Source organism: Syngnathus typhle, linkage group LG17 (genome assembly GCF_033458585.1).
Source record: "Syngnathus typhle isolate RoL2023-S1 ecotype Sweden linkage group LG17, RoL_Styp_1.0, whole genome shotgun sequence".
NCBI classification, from domain to species: Eukaryota; Metazoa; Chordata; class Actinopteri; order Syngnathiformes; family Syngnathidae; genus Syngnathus; species Syngnathus typhle.
Genome location: NC_083754.1, coordinates 9,863,897 through 9,891,410, shown reverse-complemented (window position 1 = coordinate 9,891,410; position 27,514 = coordinate 9,863,897). Strand labels below are relative to the sequence as shown.

At 47.5% G+C, this 27,514-nt stretch overlaps 1 protein-coding gene and 1 long non-coding RNA gene across 8 annotated transcripts in view; one reads left to right on the top strand and one right to left on the bottom strand.

The window, feature by feature from the left end:
- LOC133170994 (brain-specific angiogenesis inhibitor 1-associated protein 2-like) overlaps positions 1-19,318 on the bottom strand; it is a 29,093-nt gene extending 9,775 nt beyond the window's left edge. Inside the window, exons 1-6 of one of the 7 annotated variants that reach the window (XM_061304244.1) lie at positions 18,932-18,996; positions 9,114-9,189; positions 8,895-9,013; positions 8,147-8,233; positions 1,375-1,436; positions 929-1,000 (exon numbers count right to left, since the gene is read on the bottom strand). In XM_061304244.1, the coding sequence (XP_061160228.1) occupies positions 929-1,000; positions 1,375-1,436; positions 8,147-8,189 (177 nt within the window). In that variant the 5' untranslated portion in view covers positions 8,190-8,233; positions 8,895-9,013; positions 9,114-9,189; positions 18,932-18,996. Of the gene's footprint in view, positions 1-928; positions 1,001-1,374; positions 1,437-4,485; positions 4,624-8,146; positions 8,234-8,894; positions 9,040-9,113; positions 9,190-18,931 lie in introns of those variants that run through there. The other 6 variants (XM_061304242.1, XM_061304241.1, XM_061304243.1 and 3 more) reach the window with 6 other exon arrangements.
- LOC133170995 (uncharacterized) lies at positions 4,964-17,835 on the top strand. The gene is made up of 3 exons (XR_009718650.1): positions 4,964-5,053; positions 16,987-17,271; positions 17,352-17,835. It is a non-coding gene; the product is annotated as an uncharacterized LOC133170995 (long non-coding RNA).
- Positions 19,319-27,514: the final 8,196 nt, after the last annotated feature.

Sequence of the window (27,514 nt, the reverse complement as noted above, 5' to 3'; positions counted from 1 at the left end):
CAAAAACGGGCGATATAGATCGATGTTTACGTTTTGCATCGATGCCAACAAATCGTAGAGCATTATATCAATTAATCGATGTGTATCGATGAATCGTTACACCCCTAATATATATATATAAAGTATACATACTGTAAATATGTTTTTAGAACTCTATTGTTATAACATTTTTTTTTTATAACAAGGTACAAGTGTACATACTGTAAATATGTTTTCAGAACTCTTATTATAACAATTTTTTTATAACAAGGTACAATACTGTAAATATATTTTTAGAACTCTTATTATTATTATTATTATTATACCAACTTTTTTTTATAAAAAGGTACAAGTGTACGTACTACAATTGTGTGGACACAGAATTTTTTGGGGGGCAAAAAAATCCACGATGCACTGAATAAGCGATAATCGAACCGCAATGTAGCGAGGGATTACTGTACATCATACTGCTCTAACTAGTTCAACTTTTGGAATATGGCTGTCTCTTTTTTGAATCCCAGTAAGAAAATACACTCTTTGAACGTTCCATCAGTGTGAAAGGGAGGGAGCCGCGGCAAAATCAAAGCCGAGCTCCAAGCAGCGAGCCTGAACGCAGCCGATGTCACGGCGACGGAGTTGAGAGCCAAGCCGCATAACTTTGAATCAATTCCACGCAAGTCGCATTGCAACGATGGCTACTTTAGTTTGCGCAAGTCTGTGCCCTCTCCCTTGGCCAATCCTGGTGACTGTAGTAGTGACAACACAGCCCCCCCCGACACAAACACACACACACACACACACACACACACACACGCACACACACTGAGGCAGCGTCCCACTAATTCTAAAGATGTGTCACGCAGAGAGGCTCAGCTGTGCTTTCTGTCAGTCTTGAGAAGATTTGAACGATCTGGCGCTCAAATGTGGGCGGGTGGGCGTCCGTACTCACAGCCAGGTAGCGAGCATCCAGCTCCACCTTCTTCTCCAGCTCCGACAGCAGCTCATTGTGGAAAGACTTCAGCTGGGGACAAAGCGCATTCGGGACAGATTAGACTTCAAGGCGACAGGGCGGTGAATCAATCAGACAAAATCATCTTTTTGACGGCTAATGCCTCCAGCGTGAGCTCGTCGGGCAGAGGCGACATTGCCGTCATGGCCTTTCCTCATGTGAGTGCCAAGTGAGCGTCTGCCTCTACTTTCGAGCTTGAAACGAAGTTCACACTGGGCACTGGGGCAATGAAACGCTGACAACTAATTTTTAGCCCAAAAGCGGCATGGAGAAAAGCGATTGTGTGTGGTATCATTCCGGATCAACAATCCAGCGGGGTCAAAATGTGGGAGCCCAACACAAGCGGCAGATTCAGCATTGGCTTCAGGGAGAGCTGGTGTACCAACCATCTCCTCCAGCTGCACTTGGATCTGTCGGTGGACCTCTGCCATTTGGAAGAGCACGTCGCCTGTGCACACAAGGAGAAACACAAGCTCAAGATCTGCAACGGCAGCGGGGAGGAAAACGAGGCAATGGCTCATGCGAGACGGACACGGCAATGGAGGAGATTTGAGTGACGACACGTCCAAACAATGAGATGAGATGGAAAACGTCAGGAAAAAAACAAAATGACACTTTTACCAAACAAGCCACAAGCTTGAAGCTTTAAAACGTCCAACTTTCCCGTGAGAGAAATGGCACTCACCACGATTTTTAAAAGCCAAAATATAGGCAGGGAGAGAGGCAGGGAGGGAGGCAGTCAGGGGGGGGCATGCAGCTGGAAGGAGTGCTTCCATTTTGTTATACCTACAAGCTGCCTCTTCAGAAAGTGCAGTGCATTGTCCAGGAAAAGGAACGCAAAAGAGCGACATTGAGCCAAGGACAGAAACATTCAGACCTGGTGGAAAGACAGAGGACGACACGTGAAACAGACACTCCAAAGCCCCTTTCCACTTAGCCATACACACTGATATGTGAAGCAAAAAAGATGCAACAACACATGTAGACAGAGAACAATCCTCACAGGCTTTTGTTTTCTTTGTGAACAAATATTAACGCAAAACTATTTTATTTTTGCGAGTCTGTGGAAAGGTGATACTATGACTTTGGAACTTAGGCAGTGCAGTGCGGCCGCCGACATCCTGACTTCTTCCTTGGGTGGCCTAAAAGGGCTTTGGGACGGTCACACAGAAGACACAATGCCACAGATTGAAAAAGACACACAAAAGAGCGCAGACACAGGAGCCTGGACTTGAACTGCTCATTGGGAGAAGAAGAAGACGACAAAAGGAAGCAAAGAAGCAGGGGGAGCGTGGCTTCACAAGGAAAAAAAAACATTTCAACAAGCACTTTTTCCATGAATTTAAGATCCAACCGTAGAAGATACCTTTCCAGCTTATCTTCTAAAAGTTGAGCTAAACAGTTGACAACTTTGGATTTGCCTCATTGGACATGAAATGGGGCCATTTTTGGCCCACTCGATGGCAGCCAGTCCTGTGACGGCCCCGCTTCTCATGCGGCCGTGATTGGGTGTCGCCTGAGCTCTTGTCGCGCCATGTCGTTTCCAATCGAATCCAAGCGGCAAAATTGGACATGAATAATTGTTAGAATAATTAGTTTTGCAGAAGCGCTGGTCGGCCTAAACCGGAGGTCTCATATCTTCGCTCAAGCCAACATACCGTTTTTTTCCGTGTATAGTGCGCCCCCATGTATAGTACGCACCCCTAACAATGGCATGCTGATGCTGGAAAAAAGCTTGTACCCATGTATAATACGCACCCAATTTTTATGAATTTTTTAAAAAAAATTTTTTAATTTTTTTTTTTTTTAAGTCCCAAAGATCGTCACACACGCAGGGAGGCAATGGGTCCCATTTTTAAAGTCTTTGGTATGGTCTTAACTAGGCTGGATGTCATTTTTTTTGTTGGCGTTGATTTCTCCGACTGCCCCTAAACGCACCACCGCGCTCCGTGCGCACACGGCGGCTCTGTATGGGAGAGACGTTGAAGAGGAATAAAAACACCCTTGGAAACCAAAACTTGCCCCTCGTCGTGACTCGGAGCCGCAACAAATGTTTCGGATTTGTGTAGGGTACATTGTGACAGACGGCAAACTAGCAGGTGATCGAGCGAGCGTCTGATACAAGAGCATTGCGGTCGTATGGAGCGTGTTTGAAATGAACAGCAGAGACGAAAGGAACAAGGCAAAGTGTTGTGAAATAAAATATTACCTGTAATACGCATTTTGTTATTTGCTGATTGAAACTGCTAATTAAACTGTGAATTGAAACTAATAGGTGGAGAACTGAACTCTCGCTCTTTATATAGCTGACGTGTCTTGCGCAACCGTTCTGCGCATCTGTAATGCCGGCCTCCGTATGACGTCCGGTCCGCGATGGAGATTAAAAAACAAACAATATTTGACAATAACACACCATCGAGGATTGCACCATCGCATCAAACGATGTGTCGTCAATTATGAATTTTACCAAGTGTGTTGGGCAGGATGGCTGAATGCGATGCGCGATTGACAACAAACAAGAAGAAAGGTGAGTTTTATTTCGGGGGAGATTTGTCATGTCTCGTCCCCAGTTTTGCTATGTGTCTAGGTTGCCATAGTTTCTGTTCGTGTCACCCCGCTCTTCCTGTGTCACCTCAATCGATGTAACGTGTTTTGTATTTAAGTCCTGTCTGCCCCTCGCTCACCGTTGGATCATTGCATGTGTTACTGTCATTCTGTTCCTGTCTTTGGTAATGTCACCCTGTCTTTTTGTTCCACGACTTTGTCGGTCAGTCCTGTTGTTGGTTTTGTTGTACCATGACTTTATTTAAAAAAAAAAAAAAAAAAAAAATTTAAAAAAAAAAAAAAATTTTTTTTCTTTGTACCCATGTATAATACGCACCCCAGATTTTAGGACAGTAAATTAGTAAAATATTGCGCACTATACACGGAAAAAAACGGTATCTGTCTAGCTTTAAGGAGTTCTACTCCCTTCCTTTTCTTATCTGTGAGAGGCCCTCACTAGTTATGAACAGAACACCTTTGTTCTTTGTTTAGTTCAAGAGAAGTTCTTTCTCTTTTATACTTTGTAGTTTATATTCATAAATTGTTGTTGACCGGGACATTTTTTAAGTTATCCCACATTTACTCAATGTTTGTTTAAGTAGACTTCATGCAAGTTATCTTACATCTACTTAACGTTTGTTGGAGTGTATACACGAGAGGTATCTGATTATTTACTCATTATTATTATTGTGTGAAACGTAGCAAGAAAGTCTAGACCATTGTTTTACAGGGACACGCCATCCAGGTTTGGAGATTGCAGCCGAGAGCGAGGCTGCCGACCACCTAAGAACAGACTCTGCATTCCTGGGGTCACGGATCGGCCAAGGCCATGTGGCCTCGCACCACACATTATTAGCTAGCTAAACAGCGTTGCTACAGTCACAATCTCCCCTCCCTTTAGTGGAGAAACACCTCTTGTAACCAGGGCAACCAAAAATAAAAAGAGGACATACCGGAAGAGGAGTCCAGAATTGGTGGAGGACTGTAACCGGGCCTTCTATGTAATTCTCCTCGCGAGCAAAAGGAATACTGGTTGTCTTCTCCTCTTTGTTTCCAGCGTGTAAATTAATGTCTGATGGTAGTATTTAGACCTGACAATAATAAGATTCAAGATTCAAGAGTTATCATACTCAGGAGGGACCAAAGTTGAACTTTTCCCTCCAAAAAGTGGCTAAATCAAGTTTCCCTTTGAAGAATTGGCAGAACCCATCGATCCTTTGACGACACAAGCCTCCTCCTTGGAGGCCGCAAATGAATGAAAATGCAAATGCACCGGTTAGACGGCACTCGACATGACCCGGGTGACGCGAGCCAAATGCAAGGTCACCACAAATGCTGACAAAGTGCACTTGGTTGCTTTGCGCCGTCACGTCGCGAGCGTTTGGTTTATGGGGGTGGGGCTTCCCGAAATAGAGCAAACGGGGGAAGGCAGAGCCTCCGGGGATGCAGGCGGTGGCCAGCTACGAAAAAAGCTCGGTCGAACGGGGACAGGTGCTGAAGGAGGCGCAAGAGGCGGCCAGGGTAAGGAGAGACTCTCATAAACAAGAAAGATTGAAAAATTTTAGACCGAGGCACGTCCGCAGCACTGCTTTGAACGCTATCGGCATCATAACATGTCGATATTGGCATTTGTGTGTGTGTGTGTGTGTGTGTGTGTGTGTGTTTGTTGGGGTGTGTTGGCCCCCTTATGAAGACAGGGGATATTGTTCATAAAACACTAGGGGTGTGACGATTCATCGATACACATCGATTAATCGATATAATGCTCTACGATTTATTGGCGTCGATGCTAAACGTAAACATCGATTTATATCGCCGTGTTTGACCTCCGACATGAGACGCGACTTTATTTTGAAATCCAGTTCATTGTTGCTTGCTTCCTCATTCCGGGCGCAGTGCGCGGCGTTTTGCGTTGTGAGCAGAGCAGGCACGTGAAAGGGGAGTCGACAACTAGTACCCGGCTCCTGGGCTGGTGCTATGGCTAGTGTCCAAAAAGACAAGGAAATTTGCTCCCCTTTAGGCTTCGAGTCATTCGTTCGGAAGTACTTTGGATTCCAAAGAAAAGATGGCTCAACGGACAAGACACGTGCAGTTTGTAAATCCTGCCATGCGGTGATCAAATATTCAGGGACCACAAATCTCGCCGCACATTTAAAGAAAAAACACGACATCAAAGTTCAGTGTTAAAATAAGCACTTTGTATACTACAATACTCTTGTAATTTCCTAAATAAAGAGTTTGCAGTACCTTGTTGATTTTGCGTATGAATTGTTATAAATCAGGATATTGTTCTATATTTTTTATTTAAAAAAAAAAAAAAATAAATCGATCGTAGAGCACTATATCGTGATGTATCGTGAATGAATCACAGCAGGCTTTAAGATATCGGCAAATATCGTATTGTGGTTCTTTGTATCGATATGATATCGTATCGTGACAAAACCCGCGATTTACACCCCTATAAAACACTAAAGGACATATTTGGCATAACCTCTTTGATGCTTGGAGAAGCTCATCGCCATGACATTTTTAGTCTTGCAAAGCGCTAAAAGAACGATTAGGTGACCCACATGTCAGTTTAGGAATCCCCGCCCAACTTCTCTAGCTAGCAACAGCCTATGTGCGTTTGAGTTGGTGTCAGTCAGGCTGCAATGTGATTTGTGTGCTTTGTGCTGACTCTTACGTGGCAATTAGCAACTCACGCAAGTTGTTGATCCGGTGTCGTCTCGCGGGGAAAGACCCGACCGACAGCAGCATGGTAGATCGCTGTGAGCACGGTGACAAAACTGCTTTCAGTCGTAGGATGAAAATGGCATTACCAAAAAAAGCAAAAAAACTCATACTAGTACAGTATCTATGATGTAGTCTGACTCAAGACAGATCCTACAAATGCCCCTTGAATCTGTGGAACTCCACTATACACTGGAGGCATTAATTTTTCCCTGCCAAAAAAAGGCAGTACTGTCTATACATGTTGCTCCACCATTTGTGGTGCAATAACAATAACAGACTGAAAATGCTAATCGTCGCACGTCTAAGGCATTCTGCATTATATGTTAGTGTTAAGCTAGAGAGCCGTCCTTAGGGTAAAGTGTTTAGATGTGGAAAGAGTTACTTGTGTTTAGCTATATCAATCACCCTTTCTTGTCATCATCTATTACAAAGCGATTAAAAGTATCCCAGAGACCAACTTAGCACACCCGTGACCCTCGTAATGAAAAGCAGCTCGGAAAATAGATGGATGGATCATTTCATCTATTTTTTAGATTGATAGATTTTATCTATACCAGCCTTACAGTATAAACTGTTTTGGCTGTTTTGTCCGTTAATAGTTGTTTCCTCCTTTGAAACATTTCATTTCTTGCCTTTAAAGAAATGAAAAGCACGGACCTAGGGCCCCCGCGAGAAGAATTGACCCGGCCCGGCAGGCAGAGTGGAATGAGAGGGCATCAGGTGCGTGCGTTTTGTGAGCGCGGTACTGTGACAGACAGGCGGTGATAAGCCCAAACGGAGGAGGAGGAGGATGCGTGGGAGGAAGAGTGTAGCGCTTGGGGCAAAAACAACGCTCGGACCGCAGAAACACAAAAAGACACGATCATCCAAATGGTACTCGGGTTGATTATATTTGCAGAGATAGAAGACAGAGCAGGTTTCCTGCTCGAGTGATTGACCAGAAGAATACACCGGCGGCCGCCAGGCACATAGTCGGTTGCTGCCGAGCGACTTTCATGGATATCCGAGGCAAGGCCACAGTGCCGTGGTGTACAGTGTGCACCTTCCCTTTGACTGACTTTCAGCCCAAACAGGTTGAGCAAGAAAGCAAGCCAGCCGCAGAGGCCTACCCTCCCCCCTTCCTTGCACGCACGCATGGGTTGGACCGCAACGTTGCATTCAGGTATGGAGCTCTGACTCCCGGCGGCTGGAAAATACATCATTGTGGGCAGACTGCACAGCGCAGAGCTTTGGAACAAAAAAAACAAAAAAGTTTTGGGCCGTTGGAAAGGGAGATGGAGAAAATGAGACTTTTGCCCCAGTTATTGTGATGATCCCATTCCCTCCAGGCGGCATTTCGGAGTCACTTTTCACTCCTTTTCGTGCAAACGTTGACCGAGCCACCGGCAAGTCCCATCGCGCCGGCATCAAGAGAGCAATCTCTCCAAACTGCATAAACAAATCTGGATATAAAGTGCGTGTGTGTGAGTGTGTGTGAGTGTGTGTGCGTGTCTGTAATTGTGTAAGGGTGTGTGTATAATTGTGTGTGCCTGTGTGTATATAATTGTGTGTGCCTGTGTGTGTGTAATTGTGTGTGTGTGCGTGTGTGTGTGTGCATGTGTGCGTGTGTTTATGTGCGTGTGCATGTGTGTGTGTGTGTGTGTGTGTAAGTGTGTGTGGTGATATTTTTCCAGGAAATAAGTGAACTGGAATTGTTGAGATAAGGCACTTTGAGCAACAGCCGCTGCCACCACAACAACAAGAACAAGGTGCTTCGTGGATTTCCCGAGTCACGGCTTTTGAATTGGGCGGGCGACTGGGCGGCTCTTGGGCCATGGACGCCACTGCCCGCTTTGCAGGGGTCGTACAGGTGTTCAAAGTCAGCGCAAATGATGTACTCACCTAAATCTTTGGATCCTTGACTCTCACTGGCTAGCTCGCCCATTCTCACCAGAGCGTCAAAGTAGCCTTTGGCGGCGAATGTCACATCTGCACAAAGGAGGGAAAGTGCTTCAAAAACGGCACCAGCCATCACATTTCCTTCATCATCTCGCTAGCCTTTCCGTTTGAGTTGATTGATATCTTTCTCAGTTTTGGCGTTTGTTGGCCTACGGCCACATCCCGGCGGTGCCACGCATTTGCGCATTTCAAAGAGATCCATTTGAGTTCCAAACGGCTTGCTGTCAGAAAGAAGTGTGACCAGCACAAAGGTAAAGTGCCTGCGTGTTTCTCTGACCGCCCCGCTGAGGGACAAGGATCAAGTGTCAGGCCTTCTTAAAACATAGAGCAGTCATCCTCTCTGTCATCCAAAATTTGCTGATTGTTCACCTCACTATGTTGAACTTAATCAAGCGTATGGATGCAAGGGTCCCCCTCACCCTCCCTCGCAAACAAGAGCCTCTTAGCCCCCCCTCCCCTCGGTTTGAGTAAATCTTGCAAAGGACAGATTTAATGGTTTAGGGAGTCCAAGTCGGGTCTGTCTCTGTCTTCCCACCGTGTCCTGGATTAGTTATCGTGTGCATGACGGTGGGGTTTGGGGGGAGGGGGGCAACATAAGGTAGCAGTTGCTCAGGATCGGCAAGGCTTCTTTGGATAAGCCTCGCTCAGCAAATTAAGTGGCAGAGGACGGGCGACGCCACCGCGCTCTCACCTTTATTAAGTTGTCTACCCACAGCCAACTGTCATCGCTTCCCTTTGGAGGCCCTTTTATCTTTTGTCTTCCCCTTCAGACTCTTCTCGACAGTAAAGGGGAGGTGGAGGGGGGCAGGCCTGCCCATTTGGGAGGAGGATAAATACTGTCCTTTTATAGTCGTAGATGTACGGCCGCGTACATCTCTGCGCAGCAGAGGAGAGAAAGAAATTGACTTACTGGCAAGGGCCTTCTCGTAGGTCTTCCCCATGGCAACAAAGTTTCGCAAGCAAGGGTTGAACTGTTCCATGATTGTCTGAAAGAAGGACAAGACAAGATTTCAGCGCAAAATGAAAGCCTGTGCGGACGCTAATCGAGTGGCAAATCATTGGCGCAAACCTCGTTGTGCACAGCGCTGAAAGGCAGGCAGAAAACCTTGGCCAACATTTTTGGGTTCCCTGCACAGCCCCACGAGCCCAAACGCGCTATTCTGATCAATCTTGCAACAAGGTGGCTTTTATCACGGGGGAGGGGGGCACTTGCGGTTGCATGGCTCAGCTTGCGAATGGCACTCCGTGATACTCAAACAGGTGCCTTCATAGCAGGTCCAGCTTGTTTGCGCGTCTCCGCTCCAACTAGCATCAAATGAGCTTAGCCGCTTAAATGCAAACGAGTCAACTGGAGGAACATACAAAAGGGCGTCCCCGAGATCAAAAGACATCAAAACTCACTGAGGGAAATATTCTACAACGCCACCGCGCTCTATTACATTCTAATATGAGGTGATTGATCAGGACGCACACATATCCCTGCGCGTGCGTGTAGTCGTGCAAACGCCCACACCCGTACAAAGCTTTTCTAATAACAAGCGGTGGTGTTTTAAAGCAGTGGGAGGATTGCGTAACGCCGCATCGTTACGGCACACTCTCCCACTGAACGAGCCAAAAGGTAGTCGACACGCACCCGCACGTCTTTCTTCAACTCAACAACTCCCGCACACACGCACACTGACAACGCTGGAGCTGTATGCGGCAACATTTTCTAAGGAGATGAAACGACGCCAGGGGGGAAATGGGCGGTAGTTTATTCCGTCATCTGGGCTAAATTGGTCATCCCAGTTCTCCTGTGCTACATTGTTAGCCTAATTGTGGCAGCTAATTGGGAAATGGGGCCACAGAGACCAAAGTGGTGCAAAGCATTCTGAGCCACGAAGCTACAAAAACCTAACCCAGCGGAACCGCAACATGTCATCGTAAATCTCCTTCCCTGTTCAATGACAAAAGAAGCAAACGGCGACAGAAAAACAAGTGACTGATGCCCCGCTCCCCCCCCCCCAACCCCTTGGTTTATAATTGTTCCCAGATGCCACAAGAAGGCACTAGAGTGCAACTTTTCAATTGGACTGGGCTCGGGCTCCCCTCACTACAACAAATTTCAAGGGCACAACACAGAAAGGCTGAACGAAGTGAGATGAACACCATTGATTGGTCGGCCCTGAGCTTGGATTCAACTGAAAGAGGCTCATGTCACGTTGGACCAGAATATTATAATATTCAGAATACGGCATGCTAACTGGTCCGCCTGCTGTGCGCTCGCGCTAATGACATGCAAGTGGCCTACAAAGATCAGCTGAGGGAAACCAGTGGCAATCATTGCGCCCAATCAGTCGCAAGCGTGCCATCATCGGTTCCATCAAGCGTCGTCAACCCCCCAGCACGACTGAGCTGCCAGCAAAGTTCGCAGATATAAAAGACAACGCAAAGAGCCAAGATGGCCAAAAGCGGAAGATGAAAAAGCAGCAGGAGGGTTATTGGCCAATCTTGATGGGGCTCAACAATTACCCCACCCGATTCAAACGTGGCGAGCCGGCAGCAGGCGGCATTTGCCGGCACGGGCTCCGCAGTCAAGCCTTAGGCCAGGGGTGGGCAAACTACGGCCCGCGGGCCACATCCGGCCCACGGGACCGTTTAATCCGGCCCGCCAACCCTGAACAAATTGTATTATTAAACTTTTTTTTTTTGGTCATTTTGCCTGCAATGACTGCGTCTTCCCAGTAGATGGCGAAGCGCTCGCCTGCGCATTTACTACCGGAAGCCGTGTCAGAAAGCTCGGTGCATACTCACAAGTGCGTGTACGTACTCAGTAGTACGGACTTGGCGCACTCTCGCTCTATTCGTATCAGTCCCGAATTTAGAGCGTGGGCTTTGACGACAGCATTCTTATAATTCGTGCGCTGAGCTTTCAGATGCAGTTTTGCGCTAAAGCCAGTTTGTGGGTACAAACCTTCCCCTGGAATCCTTCCATTAAAATGAGTGGCCCGAAAAAAAGAAGTGAGTGCCGAATGTTAAAAAAGAGTGGCCAATTTGGCTCGACGTACGCGACGTGACGTTCAGCCACATCAACATCAACCCGTCACAGATCAAGGTAAACGGACCAACACCTCGGATCTCGCCTAAGAATTGCCACAACAAATTTTACTCCAGACTATGACGCACTAGCAAAAAAGGGAGACCAAAAACACTGTTCCCACTGAAAATGAACGGGAGGCTCTCAAGTTTATTGTAAAAAAATGCATTTTGAATATGATTTGTACACATAGCAGGGATTGAAACTAGCGACCATTCTCATTTTCGAACAATGCAGGATGCTCAAGGACATTGATGCACCACCTATTTGCGACTAATCTTAACCTGTAAAGTTCTTAAGGCTTACTTTAAGGAAGTGTTTCCCGTTTCCTCACCTCTGTTACCAGGTGTTTGCGAGTTAAAACTCTGCTCTGATTTTCAGATACTCCTCACCGTGTTGCTGTTTTGATTACTTTATTTGGATGTATGCTTTCACCGATTCTTCAAGATGATATATTTGGTCAGAATGTTTGCCGTTTGATGTGATCTCATAAGATAAACATCTTTCATTAATCTGACCTGCAGGCACTGAAGTGATGGAGATTGTTATTCATAATAACAGTGTCGTATTTTACGAGAATCACTGATAGCAGTTTTTTAGTGAATTATTATTTTTTTAATGCTGTTAATAAATGCATTTGTTTTCAAAAAACTTGTTTGGAATATCCATGCTTTACTACCTACTAAAGGCCAAGATCTTTTATGCAATGACCTTTACAGGTCGCTTATATGACTTCACACAACACCTACGTCCATCTGCTCCTGGTCCGGCCCTCCGGTCCAAATTTAGAACCCAGTTCGGCCCGCGAGTCAAAAAGTTTGCCCACCCCAGCCTTAGGCTCAAATGGAATCAACCGCTCGAGTCTCAACAAGCTTAATGGCATGTTTCGACCGGAGGCGGCCGGTAAGGCTCGTTCTCACTCGTCAAGAAAAGGGAAAATGATTCTTTTGTTCAACTGCTTCAATGAAGACAATTTCTTTCTCAACTTGAAACCCATCTTATGAGCACGTCCGCAAAGAGCCCGTTGGATCCTGAATTGCAGCGGTCACTGTCGTCACTCAGGCAAAAATCCATTTCAGGATTTTGTTACTCCATTTGGGGTTTTGGGTTGTTGTTTTTATTCCTTTCTTACTTTGTAAGTGTGAACAACAGCAGCCAGCCTTCCTCAGTGACAGCCTCGGGCGCTGGTTACCACGGCAACCCACGTCCAGACTTATTTGTCAGCTTTGCTTTTTCCAGCACGCTCACGCAACTCAGAGATGGTGCAAAAACAAACCAAGCGCAAAAGGGGGGCGGAAGGAAACAAACACGTCGGATACCTTGCCGTTATTTTGTTTTCTGACTATCAAAAGCAAAACACGGCGTTGCGCTCATTTACACTTTGGCACGGTGACTTGAGAAGTTATTCATACATCGCATCGGGTGAAGGGCAAGAAATTAAAAATGAACTCAACACATTTGCCAAAACGTTTGAATGGCAACTCATTTGATTGCCTGCGCAGTGCTACGTTGTATTCCCAACAGGATGTGGGCAAGTGCGAGGGGTCCGAGAAAGCTCTTCCACTCACTTGACGGCGGCAAAGCACGACACGACTACGGCCGGGGCAGAGCACAAGATGCCGCCCGGCCAAATATAGCAACGTGGCGCCGCAGCGACCGAGGGATCTGACTCTGCCCCACGAAATTACAGCCTCTGCCTCCGCCACAGTAATTACAGATGGCTTCTACAAGGCCGGCCAGTTTTCTCCATACCCTCCCCACGCACTCGCTCGCTCTCTTTCAACGCCTCCTTCTCTCATCCGCCCCCACACAGTTTACATATGAAGCAACGATGGGAAGAAGCCATCAAGCTCATAAAAGAGTGGCAGTGGCGCCACCGCCACCGAACTGAGTGGATACGAGCGTGGCGGCTGTCCTTGAACAAGCGGAGATGGGTAAAGAGAATAAGAGAATGAGCGTCTGCCCCTGGCCGTGCAGAGCAGAGGAGGTGGGCGTGCGCGCGTGCGCGCGTGCGTGCGTAGCGGCAGTCCTCCTGGCAACGCGGCAGGAACAAATGTACTCTTCCACAAAGGTTCCTGCGGCACATAAGCCAATTGTTTCAAGCACCCCCCAACAACATTTCAGGCGGGCAGACATTTCTCATTCCATGAAGTGCTGGGCGAGTGCTCGATGACGTGGCGTGAGGGCAACAACGTGATGGATGGCATCAGACTTGCAGACACTTTTGGCCCTTTGCCTGCCAACCAGGCACTCATCAAAGAGAAATACACTCAGGCCATGGGAATGAGGTGCTGTTTTGGAACATGTCAACGTCAATGCGGAGGCACCGCGCCTTCCAACAAACAGACAAGCCCTCGCTGGCCTGGCTGCAATTTTTTTTTTTGTAGGATACTTCTGGCATTATGTAGACTTCTCAGCCAATCATGAAGCCAGAACCCGCTACGTCTGCATTTAATTTGACAACACCCCTCGGAACGAGGTTTCTCACATATATAATACTGTGAATTTTCCTTGGCACCATGGCCCTGTTAATTGCCTGTATTCAATCATGGACACAAGAATTCCATGGATTTATACAGGACTGTCTCAGAAAATTTGATTATTGTGATAAAGTTCTTTACTTTCTGTAATGCAATTAAAAAAACAAAAATGTGATACATTCTGGATTCATTACAAATCACCTGAAATATTGCAAGCCTTTTATTTTAATATGGCTGATTATGGCATTTAGCTTAAGAAAACTAAAATATCCTATCTCAAAATATTAGAATATCATGAAAAAGTATACTAGTAGGGTATTCAACTAATCACTTGAATCGTCTAATTAACTCGAAACACCTGCAAGGGTTTCCTGAGCCTTGAAAAACACTCAGCTTGGTTCAGTAAACTAAATCACAAGCATGGGGAAGACTGCTGATCTGACTGCTGTCCAGAGGACCATCATTGACACCCTCCATCAGGAGGGTAAGACACAAAAATAGATTTCTCAAAGAGCAAGCTGTTCACAGAGTGCAGTTTCAAAGCACATCCACAAAAAGTCTGGAAGGGGGAAATGTGGCAGGAAACGCTGCACAGCCAAGAGAGATGACAGCACCGTTAACAGCATTGTGAAGAAGAGTCTCTTCCAGAATTTGGGGGAGCTTCAAAGACAGTGGACTGAAGCTGGAGTCCAGGTATCAAAAGCCACTGTTCACAGACGTGTCCGGGAAATGGGCTACGATAGCTGTATTCCCATGGTCAAGCCACTTCTGAACTCAAGACAACAAAAGAAGCGTCTGACTTGGGCTATGGAAAAGAAGCACTGGACAGTTGCAGAGTGGTCCAAAGTCCTCTTTTCAGACGAAAGCAAGTTTTGTATTTCATTTGGAAGTCAAGTCGCCAGAGTCTGGAGAAAGGCTGGAGAGGAGCAAAATCCAAGTTGCTTGAGATCCAGTGTGAAGTTCCCACTGTTGCGTTTTGTTCAAGATGTCCGTCGTTGAGCAAGAAAACAAAAATGTGGAGTGATAGTTGGTTCTTTATTTGCAAGATCTTGGGTTGCTTCACGGCAGTCAGTACAAGTGCACTTCAGCAGAGGAGAACAACCACGTCAGACTCCAGATCAGAAGGTTTTATACTGTCCACAAGCAGGAATACGGAAGGGGAGGGGAAAAGAAGGAAAAACATATCCTCATAAGAATGTCTTATCTACTGAATGTTTTGCATCAATGTGTCATGACGTTAATGAGCTCTGCCTTATGTGTAATGGAAAAGTCACCAAGCTGTGTGTGCTGTGTCTGTGCTCTGATAGAGCAACTATATTTGTATAAATTAATATAGAATATTTAGACATTGCTGCTACTCCCTTTTCACCACAGTCAGCCATATCAGCTGCTGGTGTTGGTCCACTGTGTTTCATCAAGTCCAGAGTAACTGAAGTTTTAAAGCACAACATGCTTCCGTCTGCTGAAGAGCTGTATGGAGATGATTTTCATTTTCCGGCATGATCTGGTACCTGCCCACAGTGCCAATACCACCAGTAAATGGTGTACTGATAATGGCATTACTGTCCTCGATTGGTCTGCCAATTCTCCTGACCTGAACCCCATAGAGAATTTGTGGGATATTGTGAAGAAGAAGCTGAAAGTCACCAGACCCAACAATGCAAATGAGCTAAAGGCCGCTATTGAAGCAACCTGAGCATCCATAACACCTCAGCAATGCCACGCCGCAATGATGCAGTAATCCGTGCAAAAGGATTCCCAACCAAGTACCGAGTGCATTAATGGAAATTTTCAAATGTTTGATTTTGTTTTGCGCTTAAATCTTTTTTTTGTTTTAATTGGTCTGAGGAAATATTCTAATATTTTGACATAGGATTTTTTAGTTTTCTTAAGCTGTAAGCCATAATCAGCAATATTAAAATAATAAAAGGCTTGCAATATTTCAGTTGACTTGTAATGAATCCAGAATGTATGACATTTTTGTTTTTTTAATTGCATTTGCATACTGGTCGCCGCATTTCCTTCTTGGCCAACTGCCGAGTTACGGCGAAACATTCACAGTGGAGTCAGGACTGAGGGGGGTGGTCAGACAAACAACACGGGCTCGGAGGTCTTTTTCGGTGTGTCAAGCGCTGGAAAAGAACATTTTGAAGCCAGAGCTGCTCGAGACAAAGGCGCGCATAATGGGGCCTTGTTGCTAAGAGACTACCTGTCCGCACAGGCTTCTGCCCCCCTCCCCCGCCCCCCGGCACACACTCATCTGCGCATACTAGGCCATCAGGAAAGCAAGCAAAGTCATCGCGATCACTTTTCAAGAACGTCAAGAAACCCCAGAACGTTGAGCAAAATCATTGGGTTGACGTCGCTGTTGCGCAAGACGAGTTACACAAGTTGGCGCAAATTTGGGACGCCAGCAGCGACGGCAGAAAGGGTGAAGAGTCACATTCTTGGTTGGTGTGTTTCCCTTTCACTAGACCGCGACGTGCTTCTCTGTTTCGGGTTGTGTTGTCGGCGGGAGCGGCCGTGTGGGAGGGCAAACACCGCCAACGTTGTCCCGAGGGCTGCTCTCGACAGGACACACCTCACCCTTCCATGCCTGCCCAGACGTGTCTGAATACCTGCAGAATGGCGCATGCTAAGTGAGGCAGCGTTCTTCCGCTGGCCGCTCGGCCCAAATAATCTGCCTGGGTCAAGCGTTCAGACTATCTGCAGGCGGCTTAAGCAGCTCACGCTTGTTGCTTGCAAACAGACAGCTGCCGCAAAAGCGCGAGCCCGGTGGCAACTTGCATTTCCAATAACCTGCAATGGAGTTGCTTTTGCTTGGCATTTTCCATCCTCATCAAAGTGCACTTTTCTTCTCTAATTTTTGTCCCACTCAAGCCACATGGCTGATTTGCACATTTGTCCCTGTGCCTCTTTGGCTAAAGCTCCTCCAACCAGGGCTGCGCCATGACATCAGGAGAAAAATAAATAAATCACCGCGCTGCTTGTGGAACGCCACGATTATTGCTCTTCATTTGTCCGAAGACGCAGCATTGTCCTCGCACTGTTTATATAAGCGAGTTGAGCAACGCCTTGGTTGAGTCATTTCATAAGCACGTTTTGTTTGGACGCATGCCTTGATGAAGGCTTTTCATTGGTTGCCGCAATCAAATGGCGACCATTGTGATGAAGACAGCGTTGCTCGGCCGCAGCTTCTCATTGCCGTCGTTTTGAATCTCATCCAGCCACATTGGCCAAATGCGCTCGACAAGACTGGAGTTCACGTTTGGAGGAAAATGCCAAGATGGCAGAGGTCCGCACAGATGTCTTGAAACACCGGCTGACGCTGAACCCAGTGAAGCAGCACGTGGCACGTGCGGCCTGTCGACACGAAGCTCCTCAACTCGCTTTAGTGCGGTTGCAAGATGCCACGAGGTGGCACCCGAGCACTACTTCTTCATTAGATCTGGCTAGGAAACGCAAATATGAATGCAATGGCTCCTTCCATATCCTTCGGTCACTACAATGACGTAAGATGGGGCCAAAGCACTAATACTATTTTTTGTCATTAAAACCGATTATAAGTCTGATTTCATGTCATCGGTGCCAGCTACAGCTGTCGAAAGGCCATGACGGGGCTTGGCGTAAACGCAGCATTCTCCTCCCATTTCCGGCCTCCAGAGTGCCAAGCGAGCGGGAACCACGAGAGTAAGAAAGGCCTCCGTCAGACACGGGCAGTTCAATCAAGCGAGCGCAGAAATAGCCTCCCTCCCGACTTCCCCCGGCGTCCGTCCGTCACTCTAGGCTCATGTGACCTCTTTTCTGCAAAGGACAGCCGGCAGCCTCACTCCTCGACTTTGCCCTCGCTACTCCTCCTAACGTATTTATCTGCTTGTGGCTGTTTTGAGAATGACTTGGAATGTACTTGACATGCCACACCTTTAAAAATGCTGAGTTCAAAACACGCTAATTTGGGCTCTCCCAGGAAGTTGGGTCAAATTGAACCAATTTGCAGTCTCACTGCTGTTTGTCTATCCATGAAAAGACTAATCGCATACAAATTGACTTGCATTAAGAATATACAGTAAACATTTATTCCCCCTAATGACTTAAGCCATTATTTTAGTGTATTTAGTATTATTTTGTGTTTGGAAAACAACTAATCAACAGCAAAGCAATACTTGATGCCCATCTTTTTCCCAAAGTGAAGGCAGAGGTTTGCAAATGTCTTATTTGGACCTAACACACAAGATGAACTCAGTCTGCTTTCACAGATTAGTGGAGAAATCAGATAATTATTTGGACAATCTTTAGTTCAAAGATGGTTCTTAACAATAACTTGGTCATGAAACTACAAGAAGACTTGTTTGATAATTGATTTGTCGTCGATGAGACCTCCAAACAATAGAATTGACTGTCATGTGCGGCGACCTAGCTATTGTCGAATTGCTGCCAGTATGATGCAGAGCAGTTCGACATCGCTGTAGACCACAAGCTCCACATAACCAAACAACCACGGATTTGACTGCGTCCATGTCAAGCAGCCCGAATATTGGAAACAGCAGTTTAACGCTGCCACAGTCAAAGCGGTTCACTCGAAGGCAGAATCGTTGCCTTTACGTCAACTTTCGACAGCATACCATGTATTGCTTCTCTCTTTCCGAGGTGTACGATAAACGTCTTTGTTTTTGGCATGCTGAACAGGTTCGCGCATTGAAATGGCCGTAAGGCAAAGATTTACTTAATGCAACAGATTCAAGATTCAAGAGTTTTTATTCGCCATGTTTGAGCGTGCCAAACAAGGAATTTGACTTCGGTAAAAACACCATCAACAGAGGCGGACATTTAGAGGCCCAACCTTCACTTGAACTCGCGGAATGTCTCCCATTTAAGCAAGAAAGCGGACACATGATGGGGTTCCGTTGCTCTTCTGCACTTTGGTGGTGGACGGGTGGGAATATAACATCCTTATCGAATGGATCGTGTGTACTGCGCGAGAGAGCGAGAGAGAATTCATCAATCAATCAATCGCCGAGAAGTTAAACATTTAGCCAACCGCAAGGACAGCGGTCCCATTAGATTTGAGGGCAGCTGAGCAAGGTGTTATGCAGGCAAACTAAAGTGTGTCAGTCGCAAACGCAACGTCCAAACTTTATTCCCGAAGCAGAAGCCGCAGCAGCAGCACCTTACCTTGTAGACGTTTTCCGTCACTCGGTGAACCTCGTCGGTGCGAGACATTGTGTAATCTTCAGCCAGGACCATAAAAGATATTTCCTATAAACGTGTATCCGCGTGAAAATTGGAGCAAATGGGACCAGGGGACCTGTGAGGCCGAGAAACGATATCGCACGGCCGAAATCCTACTGCAACTGAATCAACTCGCCTTCCGTTTCCAGGGCTCAGCTGACGGCCGGTCGGTACTTTCAATGACACTCGGTTTTCACAGCTTCTTCCACGTTGCACATCAGACAAAAATATCCAACTTGACCTTTTGTGCAGCACTTGTATCGTAACTCATGCTTCATAACATGCATGCCGTGACGTTCTTCACGAGCACACTCAGGAAGCGCGATTGAAAGTAGAAGAGGAGCTTGTCCCACGGACCCTGAATGCAGCATCCATCTCTCGCTCAAGCGTACGTTTGATGGCCGCCCACACGTTTCTCTGGCAGTTGACTGAGTGCTTTATCTTGCTGTAAGCATAACGTCACATTTTCTGCTCTATTATTTGGGTTGCAAAACAGCAAAACACACGTTGCTTAACGTGACATGACGTATAACTGCAATCATATCGAACATGCGTTTTCCGCTCTAGAAGCGCCTTAATTATCACGACATGACCGAGTTGACCTGCATATTGATCCGAATCCGAGGACCCTTCCCCTGTACTTTGTCCCACCATCTCAAAGCAGTAGTGCATCATACGTAGGGCCCGCTTGGAAGTGGTGCAAAACTTGGCTTCACAAAGCGCGCCATCTCGTGGAGTCATGAGTTTACGCCTGCACAGAGTAGGAATGTTTGAATCAAAAAAAGAGTCAGTCACGTGATAAAATCGGGTCCGAAAACGCATCTCTCGGCCCAGGTTCTTTGCTGGTGTCCTCCAGGACGTTCGGTAGCGCTTCCGTCGGAACCTCCGCAAGCGCGACGTCGTCTACTTGCTTCAAGACAAAGCCACAGGAAAAGGTCACGTCTGCAAATGAGCTTCAATGGAAGAGGTTGAGGCGCAGAGGGAAATGCAATAACGGCGCGTCACATCCCATTTGGATAGCTGGAAGATGCGCGCTTGACGTTTGCGTCACTTGCTCGGATGCCGCCGAGATCGGGTCGGAGCTTCCTGCTATGTGCTTTGTACATTTCTAGCTAAGAGGAACTTTGAAATATTTTTGCGGACCGGCCTTTATATAAATAAACAATACATTTATATAAAAAAAAATTCCCCTCTCACCCTCCGCGGGTGGTCTCCCACTCCAAGCTCGGGTCCTCTACCAGAGGCCTGGGAGCTTGAGGGTTCTGCGCAGTATTTTGGCTGTTCCTAGCACTGCACTCTTCTGGACTGAGATGTCTGATGTTGTTCCTGGAATCTGCTGTAGCCACTCCTCCAGTTTGGGGGTCACTGCCCCAAGTGCCCCAATGACCACGGGCACCACCGAGGCCTTCACTTTCCAGGCCTTCTCAAGCTCTTCTTTGAGGCCCTGGTATTTCTCTAGCTTCTCAAGTTCTTTTTTCCTGATGTTGCCATCGCTTGGTATTGCTATATCCACTACAACGGCCTTCTTCTGCTGTTTGTCCACCACCACAATGTCCGGTTGGTTCGCCATCACCATCTTGTCAGTCTGGATCTGGAAGTCCCACAGGATCTTGGCTCGCCCGTTCTCTGCCACCTTAGGGGGTGCTTCCCACTTTGAACTTGGGGCTTCCAGTCCATACTCTGCACAGATGTTCCTGTACACTATGCCAGCCACTTGGTTATGACGTTCCATGTATGCTTTCCCTGCTAGCATCTTACACCCTGCTGTTATGTGCTGGACTGTCTCAGGGGCCTCTTTGCACAGCCTACACCTTGGGTCTTGTCTGGTGTGGTAATAATAATAATAATAATAATACATTCAATTTATATAGCGCTTTTCAATAACCCAAAGACGCTTTACATGGAATAAAAAAAAAGAGTGGAGGGGGGGGGGGGGGAGAGACAGTAGGTTATAGTTAACAGGACATCGGTCAGCAGTGCAAAGGGGATGGATGGAGGAGCAGGAGGGGCGGGAGCGGAGGTTGTTGAGGTTGCCAGTACGGGAGGTGGGGGTGACGGGGGGTTGGTAGTCCAAAAAGAGGAGACGGGTGAGCCATCGGGGAAATGCCGGACAGATGTAGCGGCGACGGCGACGGATCCCAGCCTCGTGTGGAAGGTGCAGTGGACCAGGTGGTGATGCCAGTCGACCTCGACTGCACCCGCTCGAACGGCAGGCCTCAACGCACCACGGCGGCACACAGCAGAGCCACGGTTGGCGAGCCCGCAGGGAGTGGAGCCCGTCCCCCGCGGACGCCGGACGGAAGGCCAGAGAGCTGGGCCAGAGCTGCCGTCGAGTCCGCAGCAGGCGGCCACAAGCTCTGAGTCGGGAGGCAGGAGGGTCCGGTGGTGGTTTTGTCCAGTTGGCTGTTGGCTAGCTGGCTAACGTAGTTGGTAGAGGAGACAGATAGGTGAGAGCGGAGCTGCGGGGAAGCGAGGTGGACGGAAGACAACACGAGAAAAAATAAAATAAAAGAAGAGACAGGTGGACTGAAAACGGGAAAACGAAAAACAAGTAACGGACACGGTCCGGGACAGAAGCGGCAGTCAACAAATCTGACGCCAGCGTGCTCTAACCCGGAAGACAACAGACGGTGGGGGATATAGTTTTCGTTTTCATGAGCGGTAGATCTTGGCCTCTATTGCTCTGGTGTTCAGAGCCTGTTCCTGTGCAGCCATGATGAGTGCCTCTGTGCTGTCCTTCAGTCCAGCTTTTTCCAGCCATTGGTAGGATTTCTTGATGTCAGCCACTTCACTTATCTGCCGATGGTACATCCCATGTAGGGGTTTGTCCTCCCATGATGGTGTCTCTAGCCACTCTTCCTCTGTTTGCCATTGTCTGAGACATTCACTGAGCACGTCATCCGTTCGGGCCTTTTCCTTGATGTACTCATGGATCTTGGCTGTTTCATCTCGAACAGTGGCTCTCACACTCAGTAGTCCTCGGCCTCCTTCTTTACGGCTAGTGTACAGTCTCAGGGTGCTGGACTTAGGGTGGAACCCTCCGTGCATGGTTAGGAGCTTCCGTGCCTTGACATCTGTGGTCTGCGTCTCTTCCTTTGGCCATCTTATTATTCCTGCAGGGTATCTGATGACTGGCAGGGCGTAGCTGTTTATTGCCCGGATCTTGTTCTTGCCATTTAGCTGACTTCTGAGGACTTGCCTTACTCGTTGTAGGTATTTGGCTGTGGCTCCTCTCCTTGTGGCTTCATCGAGGTTGCCATTTGCTTGTTGGATACCAAGGTACTTGTAGCTGTCCTCAATGTCTGTTATTGTTCCTTCTGGGAGTGAGACCCCTTCTGTATGGACTACCTTCCCTCTCTTTGTCACCATGCGACCGCACTTCTCTAGTCCGAATGACATTCCAATGTCTGTGCTGTAGATCCTGGTTGTGTGGATCAGTGAATCGATGTCTCGCTCGCTCTTGGCATACAACTTTATGTCATCCATGTATAGGAGGTGACTGATGGTGGCCCCATTTTTGAGTCGGTATCCGTAGCCAGTCTTGTTGATTATTTGGCTGAGGGGGTTCAGACCTATGCAGAACAGCAGTGGGGACAGAGCATCTCCTTGGTATATGCCACATTTGATGGAGACTTGTGCAATTGGCTTGTAATTGGCCTCAAGGGTTGTTTTCCACAGTCCCATCGAGTTTGCAATGAAGGCTCTCAGGTTCCTGTTGATGTTGTACAGTTCCAAGCATTCAGTGATCCATGAGTATGGCATGGAGTCGTAGGCTTTCTTGTAATCAATCCAGGCAGTGCACAGGTTGGTGTGTCGAGTCTTGCAGTCTCGGGCGACTGTTCCGTCAACCAGCAGCTGGTGTTTGGCTCCTCTGGTATTGTTGCCTATGCCTTTCTGTGTTGTGCTCATGTATTGAGCCATGTGTACACTTATCTTAGCCGCTATGATGCCTGACATAATCTTCCATGTTGTAGGGAGACAGGTTATTGGCCGATAGTTGGATGGGACTGTACCCTTTGTGGGATCCTTCAGGATCAGGACTGTGCGTCCTTCAGTTAACCATTCGGGGTGAGTTCCAACTTTTAGTAGCTGGTTCATTTGTTATGCTAGGCGCTCATGGAGTGCAGTGAGCTTCTTAATCCAGTAGGCTGTCCAGTTCTTCATACCTGAGACTTGGATGTCTGCCACAGTGATGGTAACTGGGTTCTGCTCAGGGTGGTTGCTGTGGTCTTCTCTTAGAGAGACTAGCCATTGTGCCTCACTGTTGTGTGATGTGTCCTTCTCCCATATGCCCTTCCAGTATTGCTCAGTCTCCAGCCTTGGTGGGTCTGTTCTGCCGTTGTTACCCTGCCATTGAGAGTACACTTTTCCTGGTTGGGTTGTGAAGAGCCTGTTTATTCGCCTGGCTTCACTTTCTCTTGTGTATCTCTTTAGGCGACTGGACAGGGCTAGGAGCCTCTGTTTGGCAGTCTCCAGTGCTTCAGGTACGTTCATCTGGCTGTACTTCTTGGGTGCTGGTTTCTTCATTGCAACGATCTCTGATAGTTGGCTCACGTCTCTCCGCACTGTCTTGATCTTAGCCTCCAACCTTCTTTTCCATGGTGGGTCTTGGAACCCATGCTTGATATTGCTCTTGTAACCAAGCATCTCCAGGATTACTGTTGCTGAAGTGTATATCAACTTATTGGTTTCAGTGATGGTCGTTGTAGGGATTGTTCTCAGTGCTGCATTCAGATCTTCAACCAGGCTTTCTGGTGGTGCTTCACTTAGCCTTTGTAGTTGGCGTCGGGGTTGGCCGCTGTTCATTCGAGTCATGATTTTATCTTTCAGGTCAGTTGCTGTCTTGTTCAGGCTTGCATATCCTCTTGGGGCTATGTACCCAATTTCTTGGGCAGTTGATGTTGACTCCCCTCTGACCTGGAATTCGGGTTCTCGTTTGTCTTGGCATCTGTGTTGTACCTCGTCAATCTCAAGTTGTGATATCAATTGCCGTTTCTGGATATTGGAGCACTGAGTCACTTGTTGTTTAGTGGTTAGTGTTGAGTGTGGATATCGCAGTTCCCATTGCTCCCACATTCTCTTCATGTACCCCCTCTGACTTGGTTTACTGGAGTAGTAGCACTCCAACAGTGTTAGGTTCTCACATCTCGCCCATTTCCGCCTTGTTCCAGTAGCCCACTTTTCATCTAGGCGTTCTGGTCCCCCAACGCCTGACGCAGACCTTGTTTGACCGGGCGACGTCTGAGCCGGCATCTCATTTGATTCTTTATCTCTCACCATGTTTATGAGGTAGGCGATATCGTCAAGGGTCTTGCCCACAGACCCACACTGGATGATGGTATGGCTCTGCCCCGACCAGGTCTCGAACCCGGGTCCCGCTGGATGATAGTCTGGCGACTATCCTACTGAGCTATCCAGCCGATATATATATATATATATATCCATCTATCCATCCATTTTCTGTACTGTTGTATCCCCACGGGGGTCGCGGGCTAGCTGGAGGCTATCCCAGCTGTCATCGGGCAGTAGGCGCGGGACACCCTGAACCGGTTGCCAGCCAATCGCAGGGCACACAGCTACTCCCACATTACCCCCCGCCCACAATAAAGTCTCTATCGCTACGCACTTGGCTGTACTGTCCAATCCCTTACAGTACAGACGGACCAACACTATGCAGCCAGCGAACGAAGAGACGACATTCGCCCGACTGGAGCGAGCCGAGACCGCCATTAGCAGCCTATGACGAAAACAAACTAACAGACTCGGTAAACTGACATAACTTACTAACAAAACCAACTACAGGACTGACCGACAAAGACGTGAAACAAAAAGACATGATAACATTAACAATGATCCGACAGGGGAGTGACACGCAGACAGGACTTAAATACGAGACAGGTAACAAGAGGCAGGTGACTGATTAGTACATTGTGAGTACAACCCCCCCCCCCCACACACACACACACAAAGGGCGGCTCCCGACGTCCCCAAAAAACCAAACCCCCACGGGACGCGCGGGGGGGCGGGGGAGAAGCGCACCAGTCCAGATGACCCAACTGGCCTGTGACAAAGTCTGAACCGCGCTCGGCGGAAACTCGGGGACAGAACCGCACTCGGCGGAAACTCGGGGACAGAACTGCACTTGGCGGAAACTCGGGGAAACAAAACCGCATTCGGCGGAAACCCGGGGAAACAGAACCGCACTCGGCGGAAACCCGGGGAAACAGAACTGCACTCGGCGGAAACTCAGGGAAACAGAACCGCAGTAGGGGGCGAGTACGCAGACGGACAGAAACGATGACAACCTACATATCAAACAACCGGGGATGAGTCGTGACACAAAGTTGCTTTCATGACATGTAATTGCCTTGTCTTTCACACTCCGGAAACCGGGGCGGAAGTCAAAGTGCAAAATAAAACCCAGGTTTACCCTGTACATTTTCATCATTTGTAGAACAAGCAATTTTATTTCTACATTACTATTTTAAAATAACGTTATTGGATATGTACGACAGCCAAATGGCCTTCCAGGTTGCGGGTTCGGCTGTGGGCTGATATCCTGCTCCCGGAAAAATAACATTATTACAGAAACCAGAAGCAGACCGCACACACCAAATCAGGGACCCAAGGCAGGTGACGTGCTTTCACTCACGTTTTTGCGGTATGCTCGTGCCTGGTGAGGGGTAAGAGAGTGGGGCTCCTCAGGGAGATAGTTAATGGATCTGATGTGCACGTGGCTGGCTCAGAGGGGGTTTGTCTCCCCTGGTCAAAGGTGGTCAAAATGTGAATTTTGAAAGGGGGGAGTGGCCCAAATAGGAAAATGAAAATGTTAATCAAAAATAGAAAAAAGAAAAAGGCAAATAAAAATGGAGAAATAACATGAAACTTAACATTCTTCTGGCAAATGTTCAGTTGCTGGACATCAACATGGTTTACATTCGCCTGCTGAGATCTACAAACCGGACAGTGCGTAACTGCTGTGTGCTCGTGTTCACTGGGACTTGGTTGACCGTCATCATTCCGGACTCTGCTGTGCATCTGGAGCGGCTAGCGTGCTATCGGGCGGACCGGGCCATTGTACGAGGGGGAAAGTTGCGAGGAGGTGGGATGTGCGTCTACATCCGTGACGGATGGTGCCGGGACTCTGTGGTGGTATGCGAGCGCTGCTCGCCACTGGCGGATTTTGTGATCTCCAGGCTGTTAGGGTCCTGAACTCTCACCCCCCTTCTCAAAGTCAAAGTCAAAGTCAAAGTCAGCTTTATTGTCAATCTCTCCACATGTCACAACACACAAAGAGACCGAAATTACGTTTTTCTCTATCCCACGGTGACGAGACACATAACACGATAGACATACATGTACGCGACACAATATAAAAACAAGAAGGCAAAAATTCAAACAATCAATAGTAAGAGTGATGAATAAATAATAAATAAACAGATAACACAATAAATAACGGAGCCAGCAAGCATAGCGCAAAAGTAAAAAACATCATAAACAAAAAGGCACAAACAATAAATAAGAGTAATAACAAATAATAAATAATAAGAGCCAGTGTGCATTCAGACAGTTCAGACAGTAAAAGTACAGGACGCTACGCAGAACGGGGGAGCGAGTTCAGGATCCTAACAGCCTGGAGTATGAAGCTGTTTGAGAGTCTGGAGGTGCGGGAGCGCAGGCTTCTGTACCTCTTCCCAGAGGGCAGAAGCTCGAACAAAGAGTGAGCGGGGTGACTCGCATCACTCACAATCGTGGTCGCCTTGCGGGTGAGATGGGAGGTGTAAATGTCCTTCAAGGAGGGGAGCGAAGCACCAGCAATCTTACCAGCAGTGTTCACTATGCGCTGCAGGGCCTTCTGCGTGGCGTCCTGTACTTTTGCGCTTTGTTCTGACTGTCTGCTGTGCACTCTTGCTCCGTTTTGCTCCTCTTATTTACTGTGTTATTTGTTTATTTATTATTTATTCATCACTCTTATTGTTCATTGTTTGTGCCTTCTTGTTTTTATTTTGCGTTGTTTACTTGTATGTTTATCGTGTACTGTGTCTCGTCACCGTGGGATAGGGGAAACGTAATTTCGATTTCTTTGTGTGTCTCGCCATGAAGAGATTGACAAGAAAGCAGACTTTGACTTTGACTTTGAAGAGTGACATGTCTGGTGTGAATGATGAATGAGAAAGAAGAAATGCCCCGAGAGAGGGGGCACGTAAAACAGGATAGGATGTCTGGGACATCTCTGATCGACTGTCACGAGAGAAGAATAATAGAAAAGTCCCATAAAACGTGGACTTTATTTTGGCGACAGATACATTTTAGCGATATGAGTGGGGCGGAAGCACAGATACGCTTGAACACTGTTTGCGAAAGAGACGTGCGCCACCAAGCCACCGGAGGCAAAATTCCCGGGACGTGCTGGGATGTTGAGATCGTACCCAATGGCCGTACAGGCCGAGGGCGATTGTTGAGATGTTCGGTGGTGGCATTTGTCTCTCTCAAGGTCGCACAAAAAAGAGAGGCTTGCTGCAGACC